Raw genomic sequence first — 16,639 nt, forward strand, 5'->3', positions numbered from 1 at the left:
ACAGTTCTGATACTCAGGATTGCTGATTAAAGCGGGTAAATTATGTTCTATATCAGATATGCAGCACCCGACGCAATCGTCAGGATCTGAACCAGCTGTACTATAGCATAAATTTAGTAGACGTATCTGAGCAGTCCCAAGGTAGTATCGGAATTTTTCAAGCTTTACACTCATATTGTGACTTTCTTATTGTATTAACTTAGGCCTGGCTTATTTATAAATATGTCACCGCTAGCACCCTCTTGAAACTGAGTCTAGCAAGAACCTGCTCATCTTGAAAAGTATTTATATAGACACTAGCAAGGTTCTCGCGCATAAGAAGGAGAATACTCTTCATTCAACGTGTGTACTTATGTCGTCAGACAATTGTTCAGATTGGCTGTACGGCTTTCAAACTGGAACTGATTGGTTCCTAGCGTGTGGGGGTGCCTTACAGCGAGCCACTGCTGATTTTCGCAATCCCCATTCCCAGTTTCCTTCTACAGTTTTGCTGATTGGTAAGTGTGAGAAAGACGCCGCGTGCCGGGCGTTGCTACAAGGGCGCACTTACTCAAGGTCACGCGGTATTGCACAATTACAGGCAGACAACTCGACAGCCAACGACGAATACCCACTACTAGTTGCGAGTCTAGATATACATAAAGCTTGCAGCAAACAGAAGCCACTGCAAAAGCATAATGGAAATTTGCTCCATAAGGTCAGGTGGCTGTCAGAGCATTTGTCCGAGACTACCACAGAAACCGTTGTGGAAATCATAGTCGGCAAGTTGTTGCTATTGTTCATCGATGTTGTATGTCTTTTCCTTGACGATTTCTCCACTCCCGAGGAAGGGATCCATTTCCTACAAAGATGTGGACATCATAGTAGCACATCGAAAGACTGGAAGCCACAGGTCATCCTTGTGAGTAACCGCACATATAGGCGGAGGGGAAATCTTAGCCTGCCGATGTTTAGTGATATCCAACGCGTATTACTACCGAAGGAAAGCCGCAAATCCCTGTCCTCCTCGAGGTTCTTCGCTTTAAAAAAGGTCATCAATTCTAGTATAAATATGGTAAGGAAAAGCAGGGATACCTCCAAGACGCTTTACTCAGCCAATCATCTTAATGCCTTCTTCGAGCTGGCATTAAGACACGTTGCGACATGCGCCTCTACACCTTTCAACTTTATCATCGCTTCACGTCAACGCAATCGAATAGAAAAGGATTTCAGGACAAATCTACGGATCTTTTTGGCACTATGCACCACTAATCGCGTAAACAAAGAGGCTGCCTTGAAGTACATTGCCTCTGCCCTTATGCTAGACAGTCTTCCCCCAGGTATGCATCGTAAGTACTCTATGCTGAGCCATCACATCATGATCTTACCTCACAGGCTTTAAACCGTCCTCGATTTTTGAGTCATTATATCAATCTCACTGTTATGACGTCTTTTCGTCACTGCCATCCGAACAAGGCTTCTTTCCAGCAGCTTCATGTAAACAGTTAAAAATGGTTTTCAGCCAATTCTGTTGCAAACTTGAGCAAGACCAACTTACGGCGGTGCAAATGCATAAGAGAAATCTCCAAGACATACTCATCGACTGGAATAAGCTTCTAAGCTCTCAAGTCTGCCTTTATTGCATCTTCCGTAAGCCCGAGCATCCCTCGCGCTGTGGACACGCGCTCTGTGATTCCTGCACTTGCAGACATGGACTAAAAGAGAAGCAAATGGAATACTCATACCGCATCCCGCAATGCATTTTGTGCCTTTCCAATAGCGAGCTGATAGTTCGTCTAAAACCACCAACCGCCGGAAGCCGCCTACTCGTTCTTGACGGAGGCGGTATCCGGGGAATACTCACGCTGCATATACTGCAAGCGCTCGATGAGTATCGACAACTCCCTTACCCTATCTACGATGAGTTTGACTTGGCACTGGGTACAAGTACAGGTAAGTGTCTCCCCTGTCTCGATATCTGCAAATGAAAATATTACTCATCACAAGATGCAGGCGGCCTTATCGTACTCATGTTTCTCTTGCGCCGGAGCTTGAACGAGTGCATCGACATCTTCAAGCAGCTGTCGAGACGTGTCTTCACTCCTCGCCCGTTACTTGGAAATTCCTTTTTCACGAATATATATCGATTTCTGTACTCACTACTTACAGACAGCTTCTACGGAGCTGCCAACATGGAAGCATGCGTGAAAGAAGCATTCGGATCAGACACTACGCTTTTTAGCGCTACTACATCGAACACAGGTATATCGGGTCTAAAAGTAGCAGTAACTACAATGACTGTATCCCGTTCAAGACTCTGTATCCTCTCTAATTATAATGGATCTGGAGTAAGAAAAGGTGAAGACATTTCCCGTCTTTAGGTAGAAGACTAATAGACTGGTACAGGTTACCAACATTATCGAGCTTCCTATATAAAAGAGGAGACTCTTATATGCGACGCGTAGGTTACGTATCCCTCTTCGTTGCTTTCAAACTTATTCCAGCCAGAGCTAGGGCTACATCAGCTGCCCCGTCCTACTTTCCAGCAAAGTTTATCCAAGGTGTTGGATTTCTACAGGATGGGGGTGCGGGAAAGCATAACAATCCTATTGGTCCTGCTGAGTGGGAATCGAAAGCCATTTGGAACAATAAACCTGATCTAGCTGTGTCAATAGGTACAGGGTTCGCGAGAGATTCAGAGGTACCGCAGACAGTTTCTAGAAGATTGGGCTTTCATGACCGTTTCTTCTCACGCCTGTTCCGCCTTTTCAACGCCATGTTGAATGCCCAAGACAGCTGGGAGGACCACCTGAACCGAGTTCCTTTCGAGGAACGGCACAGATACTTCCGTGTTAACATAGCACTTAGCACAGAGCCAGAGCTGGATGATGTTAGCAAGATGACTAATCTTGAAGACTTAACTGCGACTTTTCTTCATAGTTACGATTTTTCTAGCATCGCGCAGGCGCTTTTTGCTGCTGCTTTCTTCTTCGAACTCTACCAGAAGCCTGCTACAAATAGAACATTGCTAGTGTGCTATGGTTCTATTCGCTGCCGTAGTCCGGACACGCGTGCACTGATTGAAAGAATCCTTCAAGAATACCCGGATGCCTCCTTCACCATGGAAGATGGTACCAACTTGGGCCGTATTGGGGACTCTAGCCTTTGTACTCGATGTGGCCATTATAGGAAGGCCGTCAAGCTCAAAGTGTACCATGCCGACCAGATGAAATCTATCTACTTGCAGTTTAATCAATCATATCAAACAAGAATCAGCGGTTTTCCGCAGTCAATGTCGCATTTTGCACGGCTCCAGCAGCTGGACGCTGAGTTTGGGAGATCAGATCATCAAATCGCGGACTATATAGGTATGAGTCGCTGTCAATGCAAAACTAGCAGGAAAAGAAAAAATTCAAAATCTTTGAAAACTAGAATCTCTAAGAGGCGATGCCCTGGGTTCATTATAAGAAAACCTTAGTAATATCTAGATCGAAAAATGTTTAGATATAAAGGAGCTTCCAATTCTGTTAAAGAAAAGGCTTGCACGAAAATATCCTGCAAATTCAGAGTACATAAAAAGTCAGGGGGGTATCTGTATTTAAACCAGCTCTTAGCAACGTGAGCAATGGAACATCTTTCTATACACACACAAACGCTGAAATCTCTACTTAAACGTTCTATATTTGTGTTATCTATTGACTAATTCGACTTTGGAGCTATGAGAGTTCAACAAACGATACTATCTCCTATCCAACGTCTACTGCAAATATTATCGAGATTGTGGCAGAAGCGAGCAGACCATGAAGGCTGTTATCAATTTCTTGAAGATAGCATCGTTGAAAGAAGGCGATATGAACAAGCACGCCGCAAAAGATCGGAATTTACTTAATTCATTTTCAGTGATGTTACTACTAGATACTTTCTATCTACAACCCAATCCACAACCCGGCTAAATCAATTATAAAGTAAGATCTTCTGCAATATAGAATTACAAGTGATTATAAAAATATGCATACGCAGACGATAGCTTGTAAGGAACACAAGGTGAGATTTCTAAAGTCTAGTCTACCAAGCGAATCATATAGCCCTATTTACGGTTTGCTCTTCCTGCTTCGTTACTCTCGCCAACATCTGTGAATACTTGTCATGAACTTCCATTAACCAAGGCACTAAACTGCCGCCGACATAGCGATTATTTGCGGATAATCTCTTCTCTATATCATCTAGCCGGTTATAAACCATTTCATTCAGCTCCGAGATATCGTGACGCAGCTGTCGCACCTCATCTTGCAACTTAGTCAGCTCCTCATGTGTTTCAGGCAGTGAGTTGTCGTTGGTAGCAGTCGTGGTTTGTTCGAAGTCTTCGTGCAGATTTAAGGGTGGAAACGTATCCTCTTTCCAATTAAAATCCCAGCCCCCTTCTGGAATGGGAGGTAGTTGAGTGTTGAAAGTTGTGGATGACTCCATGGCCACCATTGCGCTTAAAGGTGGAAATAACGCCAGCTGTTCAGAGAGCGATGGGTTTTGATCGTTGGAAACCATGTTTTTTTCAGTATTGACTAAATACTTAGCGAAGAGTGCAAGTAGTTATAGCCACTAGTACAGCATTATAAAGAAGCTGCGAGCAACAAGTCTATCGTAGTATGACTTGAGTGTAGAGGACGAAATCTATTGCTTCCGAACGTATCCGACATTTGTCTTGCTAGTCAGAGTATTGCTATACCAGGCAGTCCTATCCCTACCAGAAATCAACTCTAGAACGATGATCCTTACTGCGGGCGTTCGCTGCTTCACCCGGCACACGGTTGCAACGGAGCTCCACTTGGCTATACATGTACGTGGCTTGGCGTTAGGTATGAATCAGCTCGCGATTAATATGATTGGTAAGAATTTTATGAAATACTTAGTGGCCCCTAGTCCTGGTGTCTGTAAGATTGAAGTTGCAAACGCTAGTGCAGTGTCTTCCAGCCGAACCGTTCCGAGCCGGTGGAGCGGAAGCGCGCAGTCACTTAGTAACGCATGAACTAACACGGCACATCTCTATCGTATTAGAGGAACTCAGCACGAGATCCTATTGATCCGAGGGGATACCCATCTGGCGGGTCAGAATAAGCGCATATCACTTAAGCACTAATGCGGTAGTGCATTAATCGCTAGCAACAAAGTGAAAATCAACCTGATGTGGAAGTGCATTGGATCTAGTAATCTATTCAGGGGCGTGGAGCAACTTCCTAACGCTGCACCACTTTCTAGCTTCTGCAACCATAAATGCTTCGCTACTCTACTAATCCTTCTACCACTCTATTATTATACGAACTTAGAATATATTATATCTTACTGTAATACTTCCTACCTGTAAAGAAGCGCTTTCCTACAACCACTCACAATGAGTCAATCACAAGTACATCAAGCATTAACAGTGCAATCAGAGGTATTTCTAGCATCTCATCAGAAAGCTTATCATTGACTCCAAATAGCAGGACAATATGAATTCTTACAACCAAACATGCTGTGCTAGGGTTGCGGTGTACATGACTGACTTGTATAAACATGGCCAGAACCAGCTACAGAGCATGTATCATCACCTCCAGTTAGCTCAAAGTGAAGTTGGAAATATACGACGCCAAAATTTAGCGATAGAAAAGGTATTACAACAAGAACGGAAGGCAAGCGAACTCTCCAACCAGCAATTCATAGAGCTACAAGAATGCCACGACGAGCTTTTGAAGGAGTACGCGAGTTGCGAGAAGATTCGGGAAGATCTCAAAAAATCTGCAACAGACTCTCGTGTGTTTGCCGATGAGGTTGCTAAGCGAGCCCAAAGCCTGTTGAACAACTCTTCGGGCAGGCTAGCTGAAGGCGATGTAGATGCCTTGCAGAATGGCCAAAGTATTAGTGGAATGCTTCTAGAGTCAACCAAAAACGCTCTGATTGTACAGGCAATCTCCAGTCAGCGCTCGGAGGATGAGGAATTCACCAAGTTGAGGGACGTCATGGATCAAAATGTGGATTTCCAGAACCATATCATGAAGCTTCAGGAGCAAATCAAAACTCTATTCCAACAAGTTGAAGATGGAAAGAATGAGGTTGCAAGCCTAAACAAGGCTCTCGAACTTGCTACCGAAGATGGACGACGAAAGAAATCTCGACGAGGAAAAACACCTGCTATGAAGAACCAGTAACGTCTCTCGGAATATTATCTTTGAGCTTCTATCTACAATCACAATACCACTTTGTTATCATTTTTAAGATGTCCCCAAATCAGTAATAACAGCTTTCGTTACATGTTCGACTGGGAATACTGTAATCTGTGCATTCAAGACAAAAGGAATCAAAGACGCTGTAGGTAACGGGTCTTTCAAAAAACTCTCCTACCAAAATTTAGTATTACGTTATGAACTAGAGGGATGTAATTACCTTCCTTAATTCAAGATATGATCTTTCAGTGGTGTGTTGGATGAAAGCAAGGAGGTCCTGGCTTTGCTGTAGGGCTAAAGAATCCGGAATGTGGGACACTAGGTTGTCCAGCATTGTTCCAAAAGCAGTAGCCTTATCATGTGCCGTCGATTCTTGCAAATTTGCTCGGTCTAATGCTACCTGATGTTTAGTGGTTGTTGGAACGCCTTCTTAGAAGCGTTCGATACGTACCAACTTTGACTCGACCATTGCTTGCTGAGATTGTGATATCATCTACACTAATTAAAGGCAAGCAAAGGCCTGCAGTATATACTGCGCAGATACCAGAGAGTGCCTAGACTATTGTTATTACCAGTATGATTGAACGTGCAGTCGCCTTACCTCTACGCTTATCGTTCTTACCTCAGCTAAACCCAGCGGTGGGGAATGAGACATAGCAATCTCAGATAAGGGAAAGCCAGGTCTATCAAACACTGTGAACAAAGAACCCTGAAACCTAAAAACAGACACAATATTAAGAAGATTCGGGTTTGAATCCCCTAGGCCATAGATAGATTTATCTAGGCTACGTCGGATCATCACGACCCGGTATGCGTTCTCAGTAGCAGCTGAGGCGATTTCTTGGGCCAAACAATAAGGTCTTTCTCCTTCCGGGTCCACGATATGTATACATCGATAGTGTCTTCCAGGATCTTCATCAAGCGGTGTGAAGATTTTGCGCTTTACTCGAAGGGATGGTGTAGGCTTTGAGAGCTTACGTTCTACTAGTCCATCTTCACGATTAAGCTTTCGCTTTAGGGCACTCAGCTCAGTATAGCCACCTCTTCTGTTAATAGTGTTTGCATCTTCGACGCCATTTGTTGTTCTTGGAAAGATCGTTAGTCGCTTAGAATCCATATCAGCTTATGTTTTAGTAACTAAGCGCGTGCTGCAGACTTAATATAAAAAACATGTCCGCGCAATTCTACCTGTGACAACCTAGTAAATCTAAAACCATTTCAATCCTATACAACTTGAAATTATATTATGGATCCAGTATTAAGAAAGGCCCCTCGTGGAAGGCCCCTCGAAGCCAATAACATTGACCATGTCATACGATGCTATGGCGGTAAGACGATTGCGATAGACATGGAACCTCACCAAATGCAAAAGTCGAAGCAACCTAAAGACATGGTTCAGTACATCGATTTTCTGAACCGGAGAAACGGAGAGCTTAGACTCGAGCTCACATTCTACCGAGAATGCTACCAGCACGCAGAGAAGTTCAAAGAAAAGATTACCGGGATTTCCCAAGATTTACTTCAAGCATGTATCATTGGGGTACTTGACGGTATAGATTTTGGTGAAATTAGAGATCATTCTAGCGCGGTTTCGGACGCGGTAGATCAATATAGTTACGCCCAAGAACAAGCATTTCACGCTTTCATAGCGCCGTACAAAGCATCAAGAAACCCAACAAAGACTACAGTCTCAATAGATGGGTGGATTTGAGATTCACTTCTGTCTATCTAAGCAGCTTCGATCCCCCGGCACCTAATTGGCAAGGAATTTCTTCTCTGATTATGCTTCCTTCGTTCAAAGGGTTGAAAATCCAACTCCAGATATCTCACTCGCTTATGGCTAGTATGGGCAACGCATTCTTGCGCCTGGTGCCTCATTTCCCAGTGCGCGCATACTGCTTAGGTTATTTAGTGTAGCGATAGTGAATGACATAGCTTACCACAGATCGCGAGTCTTCCAACTCTCGTATTTAGAACATCGCTAATAATCTGTCCTACATTTGGCTCGCCTTTTACCTCAGCAATTCGACTACCTGACCGCCTGTATAATACTGCATTTCCGGCCTCATTTAAGATATCGTAGTCGCCGTAGATGTAAACATCTATAATCTTAGAAGCATTAGCGTTTCTTGACATTGTATCATCGCAGTGCAACTTGCATTCTCTCCATGCGGTGCAGGTCGTACTCCTGGACTTTCTTCGGTGGCACTACCACCCAAGTATCGATCTATCTTTCCACTTCTAGATGGGATACTGGTATTTTTGTTTGTTACAGCGCCTGGAAGATCGTCCTTTCTTAGTATGGTATTCATGACCTCCCACACCAAGTCCAGCTGATACTTATCATCCACGTGCCAGACTAGAAGAAGATCTCTTGTCTTAGTCTTTGATTGTCGGTGGTCGCGTATGAGCTTCTGAACAAAGGCAAGATGGCCAACAATCCCAATCCCACTAGCGAAGAGAACTACTGTACCAAAGTCTCGAAGGTCGAATCCTTGTCCATAGGGCCCTTCTATGAAAGCACTAAGCTCTGTCGTTCTATAGAGGTTATGTGTGAGGAGTCGGTTTGTGAAACCCGACCTGGGTTGAATACGCAATTGAAAGTTGTGATCGTCGGATTCTGAGTCTGCTACCATGAAAGGGTGGCGCTGAAATATTGAAAAAAATCCAGGTCTTCTCATGGTAAGATATACGTACTGCCCCGGCTGTATTTTCCAAGGCCTAGGGATTTTGACCTTTATTTGAAGACTGTTGTGGACGTTCTCAATAGAAATACTAGTGCTGGGCTTGCTTACTGAAAAGTTACGATATATGAGGAGGAGGTTTCTATGGGCGTAGGTCGCGATCCACACACATGTTCCTATGATTACTTGGACTCGACCTGTTTTGTTTGATGTAGGAATATGAAGCCACAACAATATGCATATGGATGTAGAGCAACTGAAGTGAATCACCCGGAAGATCTCGTACGCATGATGACGGAGGGTGGGGAGAGAAGCAACACTCATCAGTCCCAGGCAGCAGAATGCCTAGATGCGTGAGACCATAGTACTAATGCCAATACATTCGTACGTACCGCCATTCCACTTATTGTGTCAATGTTACCAGTCCATCCGTGAGCAGTGAGTTCTCGTCCAGCGTGAATTGACGCTTGTATCAAAGCAATTAGCCCAACTATGCTATGAATTTTCTGGTATACCCTTAGGGAGATATGCAAGACATCAGCTGCTACATTAAAGCCCGGAAGCAGAAGTATAAGATTTGTTGCGAGCATTGAAGCAGACCGGCGGCTTAGCTCTTTGGCGGCTTTCACACCCCAACCCATACAAACGCCGTTGGCGCTCACATATAGTAGTGGAAACATCGTGTCCTTTGCCGAAATGCGCCATCTAGATATTCCAAAAAGGCTAGTGGTAGAGTACACTAGATACTTGAGGATAGCATCTGTTATGAGTGCAACCAGCCATCGAAACGCTAGGCGAGTGCTAAAATATAGGATAAAGAAAGTAATAAGCCCTGAAAATACTATAGAGTACCAGATAGAGGGGTTCAATTGTTGATTCATATCTGGATGTGTCAAACATAAGGTCTAAGCTTACTGATATAACGGACAGAAATGGTCAGTGCGGGCTTATCACATATAAATAGATGGCTCAGTATCCTGCAATACGCATTTTATTACATCATGAACTCTAGAAGATTAGAGCAGGAGTCCTTCAGGAAACGGAAAAACAATTTCATCCGACGTGGTCATGAAATAAGTGCTCGATACAAAGTAGGGGTGTGGATATGTATCCAGAAAGACAATGGTCAATTGTATATTTACAATTCAAATCCAACACGAACAGATTGGCCACCATCCTCTATACAGCTCGTAGGTTATTACGCATCTTGTTATATCAGGATAATTGATAAAGATAGGAGTCCATGTATCCAGCCCCCATTATAAAGACTAGCGAAGATTTTCTCTCGACAAAGCCAGCGCTGCAGAAATCGTCGCGAGCTAAAATGGATGCTCCTCTTCCTGGATATCTGTCTACCCCGCCTGTTCCTGATTATGACCACGGACAAATATTTTCAGGCCCGTTAGAAATGACTAGAAACTAAGGCATCTACATAGATTTACTATCTGTTCTATCACAATGTAGTTATCCTCTACGACAGTAAGATGATTTAGTGTTATTCAAGTCTAATACTAGTGACTATATATCATATTAACTTCTAGGATATTGTTCAACTTAGTAGGATGTATCGTTAAGTGTACAAGGCGTTATGAAACTACCTACACCATTAGATAATACTAACAAATGAGGAAAGCAGACTTAACATTCCTCCCTGGGTCACGCAAATCCCCCCGTGCCGCAAAGAATCTGCGATTTCAGTGTCTTAAAATTCATCGTATCGCTACTATTATACCCTAATAATGAAACAATGATTGCTAAGCCTATTTACTACAAATTTGAAAGAGCGGTTAAAAATATTACAGAGTGTTTGGTTCTATCGTCGCCCATTGAGTATTGGCCGGTCTAGGGTCGATTGGCTTCACACCCGGGTCGGTACCTAAGATCAAAGCAGCTTTCTAATGCAGCGGGTGCGAGATTAACCCCGCTCTTGAGATACGAATGACGAGTGTGTAGTTTGTTATACATTAGCTAAGAAGCTGGATAGCTTTGTAGGCTTATTCCCACAATATTTCTATTGCATTCACGAACCGCCCGCTCCGCTCGTATAGCACTGCAACTTGTAGCGCTAGTGTGACTACGTCGGAGCGAACCTTGCTAACCTGGGTCTGATCTTGCCAGATGGCCTCCAAGATCTCTATTGCGTCCTCTGGCCGACCGGTCTGCTCGTACAGCGCTGCAAGCTGTAGCGCTGGTCCAACGACGTCGCGGTGGATATAGCTACCCTTGGTCCGACACCGCCAGATTGTCTCTATTATCTCTATTGCATTATTTTGTTGATTGTTTCGAGCCAGTGTAAAAGCAAGTTTTGCACCAAGAGCAGATGCTTCTCTAGGTCTCTGAGGAAGAACGGATTTAAAGAGGAGAATTGTAGACGTTGGCTTTTCTATCGCATGATTATACATCCATTGGCTTGCGTGATTAAATTCCCAGGCCTCTTCCGCTAGAAATTGGGAAAAAAGGGTACGGCGTTCGTTCCTTTCCATGCCGCACTTGCGTCTCATGTCCTTGCTGGTGAGACGGAGATTGGCGTAGTCCTTTCGAAAGTATAGGCATCGGCAGATATATGCAATAAGCTCAGGCGGAAGTTGATTCATGACTTGTACAGAAATCCAGTACTTAGATGCTAGATTGGGAAGCTATCAAGGCAAAGGTGTAAGTGTGGGAATGGAACGATGGGCTACATAGCTACCAGCTTGCATCGCGCAGCGCGAATCTGACATTGTCCCGCGTAATCGCTTTACTTGCCTAGCAAAGGTCCAGGTAACTATAGGTTGTATTTATTTGTGAATGCTCTTTCATATATGGCCGCCTTAGTAAACACATAGCCAATTGAGATTGTTTCTTTGTACAAATGACGTGATGACCTGTGGCTATGTAACTTTATAACTGTCCTAACACCAAACAGCGGTCTAACCTAAAGAAATAGAGTGATGACGCCGGCATATTGTAAGTGAGCATATTCCAAAATAGCATAACCTAACAGCACTAGCACTGTCATAATCAATGCATTTTTGCAACCAGTGTTATCTCTAGCACTCCTGTGGCTTCCGCTGCCTGAACATCGCTCACTCTTGCGACCTTGCCTTTTGGCACTGCTGGGCCAGCCTCTCTTTCCAGCGCAGTATTCTTTCACTGTCAGTCACGCCTCAAGGTGTTTGTAGAAGCCGTAGCTTCTACTCTTTTGACCACACTTCCTTCTAGCTTTGGCCTTAGCTTCTTTAGCTGCGGCTTCTTCTGCCCGCCTTAGCCGTTTATTTTGAGAGGCTCATAGCTGAACACCTGCTCAGATCTCTTCTCCAGTACGTCGGCTCTAATTAACTATCGGGACTTAGCTTCGCTATTAACTGCCATAAATAATTAAATATAGTTATGCTAGAAAGCGCTCTTAGTTCAAGATAACTAGGTAGCTTTCGCAACTTTTAGTAAGTGCCGCTGTAAATTCTGCTTAGTTGTCTCATCAAGAGCATGAGCCTTCTTTTTGAGAATGAGATGTTGCAGTAAAATAAGACCGTTCACTGATACTAGTGTTATAGGTATTTGCAGCACTATATCTTCCTGACAAGGTGCTTCATTGATTACCACAGGAGTTACTTTAGCTAAAGGTTTCGGCACACTCCTCAGCACTCTATCTAAATTGAACGGGAACAAACCACTTGCATTAAAACCAGCTTTGATGTTCTTCGCTGTGAACGCTCGCTCTCTGGCAGGCTTGTAGAGGTAGGTAAAATGTTCTTTGTCAATGGTGTTAATACCGCCTCGCTCCAACCGTTGGACTTGCTCGCGATAGAATCGCCATGCAAGCAGTAACGCGGCACGAGCTACGCACAATTCTTTAGTAGTACTAGGACCAAAAAAGTTAAAAGATCGATATAAACAAACCACATGTGCCAAGGCACTGTTTTATCTATTTATTCATCTACAGCTAGCCTATCGCTATGGCTACGTTCTTTGATTGTCTGCGCTTTCAATACTGCATGATGATAGGGAATGGAAAGTTGGATAGTACATTCACTTCAGTGGGGCAGGCTCCTTGGGCACACGGTATTGTCATTGTTTCATTCTAAGAGGCATAAATATCCCGTTTAATCAATGTAGTTAGATATCCCGCAAATAGGTATATCATGCTCGAAAGCACTGCAGTGCAATAATATAATAGCATCATTTTATTATCCTTCTGCTAATATCTCCGCGTAGTATATAAAGAAGTGTCCAGATGTCACAAAACACTTCAACCTAAAGCTATTATTCACAAACATGGCTCCTCGTGGTAGCTCTAAGATTGAGAAAACTCACAGCAAAGGCGATAAAAGCACTGCAAAAGCATTAGAGCAGCATGAGGCTATGCTTACAAAGCTAGAAGAAGAAAAAGAAGACTTAGACAATGAGGTATACCAGGGCATGTATACTGAAGAACACCAGGCAAAACAGAATGCGGTCGAAACACAATTGCAGAAGTACACTAGTGCCGCATCCCAAGTGAATGTCAAAAAAGGACCTATACCTGAATCTACTGAACCAATGAACCTAGATGACGCTGAGCAAATGGCTAAGAAGGAAACATCGGCCACTAATCCAGCTGCTACCCAGCCAGATGTAGCAACTCACGCGCTAGACCCTAAGAAGACATATGCAGGCGATCAACAACAGTCATCAGGATATGGTGAAATGAAAAAAGAGCTTATTGATAATCTCAATATGAAATGGGACATCGATGTCAATGACTCTCGTGGAGAGTCTTCAATGCAGCATCTACCCAAAGAAGTGTTCGGCCATATCATGAAAAGTTCTCGGACTCGCTACTGTGTTCGATATGGATCCAAGGAGGGTCTAAGCGCTCGTTTTGAATCAATTCTTCCAAATGCGTCTGACTATAACCAAGAAAGAGACGTTACCCAAGGTAGCGATCGCATTGTTGAGAAGATTGTGCAACATCATAGAGATAACAAAACGGCGCTTCCGATGCATATACTTAGCCAGGTCAAGGTTCTAGTAGTGTACTGGGACTCTAAAAGGGGCGTTGGACACGAAGCTGAGGTTGAGGTATTAGCGCCTGATTTCAAAGAAAGACGACCACACACCCGCTGTTTCATTTGGCTTGACCCTCAACTCTATTCAGAATATAAACTTAACAATCAATCAGGCTGGAGTCACGAAACTAGGACAACGATCAAACTCGTCATGGACGGAATCGACGACCGGGAAAAATCCATCGCTCTGTATAACATTGCTGTTGATCTTGAAAATAAGTTTGAAGAAAGGTGGATGAGCCATATTCCAGGCAGACCTGAGCCCCTCAGTAAGCTGATATACGAGAGAAAAGCGGTGTCCCGCCGGACTAAGCAGCCGGTTACTACCACTGAACCATTAGTACGCCCAACGCCTATGAAGCCTCCAGTCCTACACCGTCAGCCTACACCTCTAGTAAAGCCACAACAGGAGCAGACCCCTATTAAAACAGAACCAGGAATGTCACCCAGGGATCAGTTTCACAAAGACTTCTTAGAACTCTTTGATTTACCAGAAGATTATACGTATGCAAACTTGACTGAACAACAGCAGACCCTTTACCCTGCGCAGTTCGCAAAGTGGAAGAGTGCAAATTCTTAGATAGGAGCTTAAAAGATAGTCATCACTTCCAGATAGTATCAAAAACACTTATATTAAGGCGTCCGTGTTGAATAGTATAAACCTTTTAGATAAATAGTTAAGCCTTCTATCAATTGAAACAGCCCCACAGTATGAACATCCGCTATACTATACTACTTAATGTGCTTGTATCGATTAGTAGAGCGTTTTGGCGGCTTCCTTGCTACTCGCGACTAGGAGTTTTTCGAATTGATCCAATCGTCTCGGAAGGGCTCCCTTCCCAACATGCACACACGCTTCATGGGGCACAGAGTAGGTCGAGCATAAGAGTGCAGTTCCAATTGCTAATCTTTAGCCAAGACTTGAGTTTCTCGTCATCCTATGATAGCCTTGTCCACTCTAATTGCACGACATGTGCGGTCCTTCAAGACATGTCTGCTTACTGGACGCCACCACTCATGTTTTCGCACACAAACGGTATTGTAGAGATTGTTCCACAGATTGGTGGAATGCTTATGTGAGTATTCAGTATATACTTCATAGCTAATACTAAGAAGGCTTCAGTTATTACTTTCTTTTTGGAGATAAAATTATGGCATTTCCACCAGGATTTAGAATGATTGCAGGTGATGCTAGTAGAAAAAACGTCTTTGTTCCACCTCCAGACATACCACAATCTCTGTGGGGTCCAGAAGAGAAAGCACCAAAATCACTGGCGGAAAAGGCCATTGGATTTAATTGCCTAAATTATAGTGGTGCTGCTGAAGGGGCTTTAAGTCGACACTTACTTCCAAATAAGTCATTCATTGATTCAAACTGCGCCGATGGCCTTCGCCTCGAGCTGATGTTTCCATCATGTTGGGATGGTATTTCTCTTGATGCTAACGACCACAAGTCTCATGTAGCCTATCCAGATCTTGTTATGGAAGGTACATGTCCTCCAGATTACGAGACTCGAATTCCAGCTCTATTTTTTGAAACGATTTGGGACACCTCTGTCTTCCGTAACGCCTCTGGGCAATTCCTACTTAGTAATGGTGACCAAGCAGGTACGAAGAGGTGTTTGTTGATAAAACCCTAACTTATTCCATCCTAGGTTCTAGCTACCATGGGGACTTTCAGAATGGTTGGAACATAGCTGCATTGCAGCAAGCAATTGGAGGTTGCACAAATTCATCGGGCCTGATTGAAGATTGTACTGTCTTTTCTCTACAGTCCCCATCTCACGCAGGTCATTGCAAGCTACTGCCTCCGGCAGCAGTTGCTAATGAAAGCTGTGTTGGACCCCAGTTAGGCCTTTGCGGTAACAATACTTTTTGAAATAACTAGACGAACACATTCCAATATGTATTTACTAAAAGGTAACATCCTAATATATTTTTGTTAGTAAAAATCTAAGTGTACTATTTTTAAATTTTTCTATCTATTATGGTTTAGCAGAACTCTCTAATTACAGGGGGGTGACAAAAAAAAAACGTAGTTAAAAAAGTAATAGTTTTTAAAAGATGATAACTCAGCTTATAGAGCACCTATACTTAAACGAGTTAGTCCATTGAAAACTAGATATCAAGTAGTTTATAATGACTATATTACGTAATGCTTAGTAAGCTTATTCCTGGCTACAAAACATGCTAAAGTTCGAGAAGTAATTTTTCTAGATTCTAACTAAATATTTCGCGCTGCTATTTTTAGATCTTATATACTAACAAGTGCTATATATAGTTAGATTAGTGAGATATATAATATATATTAAGATAGAGACATATTATCTATTAATGTTTTGTGATATAGAAATACTTTGTTTTAAAACAAGATTTTTTCTATTATCTTCTAGCTACTAACTAATACTTTGTATACCAGCCTCGTGCTTCTACTACTCTAGTATATCGGTTTTCCATAGATAAGATACAATTATCTATATCTCTTTGTGGAATATTAGCCCACTCTTGTTTAATTGCGCTAATAAAAGTATTTATACTCTCATCTGTAGAGCCAACGCCAAGAGACCTACTAGGTAGCTTAGTAAGCCGGTCCTTAAGTAAGCTCCATACGTTTTCTATTGGGTTAAGATCTGGGCTATATGGCGGATGCTTAAAAAGTCTAATATGGTTACGCTGAAACCACTCTAGAACGTTCTTAGCTATATGGATCTTAGCGTTATCTTGCTGAAAACTCCAGCCTAAATAGTTCAAA

At 43.1% G+C, this 16,639-nt stretch overlaps 9 protein-coding genes across 9 annotated transcripts; 4 read left to right on the forward strand and 5 right to left on the reverse strand.

Annotated features, from left to right (window-relative positions):
• Positions 1-352: 352 nt before the first annotated feature.
• Positions 353-3,868, forward strand: COCSADRAFT_355194 (uncharacterized protein; the record flags this gene model as incomplete). The annotated part of the gene is made up of 4 exons (XM_007700674.1): positions 353-1,328; positions 1,993-2,337; positions 2,445-3,347; positions 3,807-3,868. 4 exons carry the CDS (start codon positions 353-355, stop codon positions 3,866-3,868), a joined length of 2,286 nt encoding a protein of 761 aa, XP_007698864.1.
• Positions 3,869-4,039: 171 nt separating this feature from the next.
• On the reverse strand, positions 4,040-4,521 carry COCSADRAFT_355197 (uncharacterized protein; the record flags this gene model as incomplete). Its single annotated transcript, XM_007700675.1, has 1 exon — positions 4,040-4,521. The coding sequence occupies one exon, from the start codon at positions 4,519-4,521 to the stop codon at positions 4,057-4,059; it is 465 nt and encodes a 154-aa protein (XP_007698865.1). The 3' UTR covers positions 4,040-4,056.
• A 1,031-nt stretch (positions 4,522-5,552) lies between these two features.
• Positions 5,553-6,161, forward strand: COCSADRAFT_87182 (uncharacterized protein; the record flags this gene model as incomplete). The annotated part of the gene is made up of 1 exon (XM_007700676.1): positions 5,553-6,161. One exon carries the CDS (start codon positions 5,553-5,555, stop codon positions 6,159-6,161), a length of 609 nt encoding a protein of 202 aa, XP_007698866.1.
• Positions 6,162-6,289: 128 nt separating this feature from the next.
• On the reverse strand, positions 6,290-7,293 carry COCSADRAFT_355203 (uncharacterized protein; the record flags this gene model as incomplete). Its single annotated transcript, XM_007700677.1, has 3 exons — positions 6,290-6,576; positions 6,628-6,669; positions 6,799-7,293. 3 exons carry the CDS (start codon positions 7,291-7,293, stop codon positions 6,379-6,381), a joined length of 735 nt encoding a protein of 244 aa, XP_007698867.1. The 3' UTR covers positions 6,290-6,378.
• A 129-nt stretch (positions 7,294-7,422) lies between these two features.
• Positions 7,423-7,887, forward strand: COCSADRAFT_170276 (uncharacterized protein; the record flags this gene model as incomplete). The annotated part of the gene is made up of 1 exon (XM_007700678.1): positions 7,423-7,887. One exon carries the CDS (start codon positions 7,423-7,425, stop codon positions 7,885-7,887), a length of 465 nt encoding a protein of 154 aa, XP_007698868.1.
• A 197-nt stretch (positions 7,888-8,084) lies between these two features.
• Positions 8,085-8,812, reverse strand: COCSADRAFT_86745 (uncharacterized protein; the record flags this gene model as incomplete). The annotated part of the gene is made up of 2 exons (XM_007700679.1): positions 8,085-8,278; positions 8,332-8,812. The coding sequence occupies 2 exons, from the start codon at positions 8,810-8,812 to the stop codon at positions 8,085-8,087; spliced, it is 675 nt and encodes a 224-aa protein (XP_007698869.1).
• Positions 8,813-10,854: 2,042 nt separating this feature from the next.
• Positions 10,855-11,454, reverse strand: COCSADRAFT_25422 (uncharacterized protein; the record flags this gene model as incomplete). Its single annotated transcript, XM_007700079.1, has 1 exon — positions 10,855-11,454. The coding sequence occupies one exon, from the start codon at positions 11,452-11,454 to the stop codon at positions 10,855-10,857; it is 600 nt and encodes a 199-aa protein (XP_007698269.1).
• A 1,660-nt stretch (positions 11,455-13,114) lies between these two features.
• On the forward strand, positions 13,115-15,527 carry COCSADRAFT_355211 (uncharacterized protein; the record flags this gene model as incomplete). Its single annotated transcript, XM_007700680.1, has 2 exons — positions 13,115-14,391; positions 15,011-15,527. 2 exons carry the CDS (start codon positions 13,115-13,117, stop codon positions 15,525-15,527), a joined length of 1,794 nt encoding a protein of 597 aa, XP_007698870.1.
• Positions 15,528-16,287: 760 nt separating this feature from the next.
• COCSADRAFT_86134 (uncharacterized protein) lies at positions 16,288-16,533 on the reverse strand (the record flags this gene model as incomplete). Its single annotated transcript, XM_007700681.1, has 1 exon — positions 16,288-16,533. A coding segment is annotated over one exon (246 nt), but the record flags the coding sequence as incomplete, so codon positions are not given.
• Between the last annotated feature and the right edge of the window lie 106 nt (positions 16,534-16,639).

This window comes from Bipolaris sorokiniana, assembly GCF_000338995.1.
Source record: "Bipolaris sorokiniana ND90Pr unplaced genomic scaffold COCSAscaffold_5, whole genome shotgun sequence".
NCBI lineage: Eukaryota > Fungi > Ascomycota > Dothideomycetes > Pleosporales > Pleosporaceae > Bipolaris > Bipolaris sorokiniana.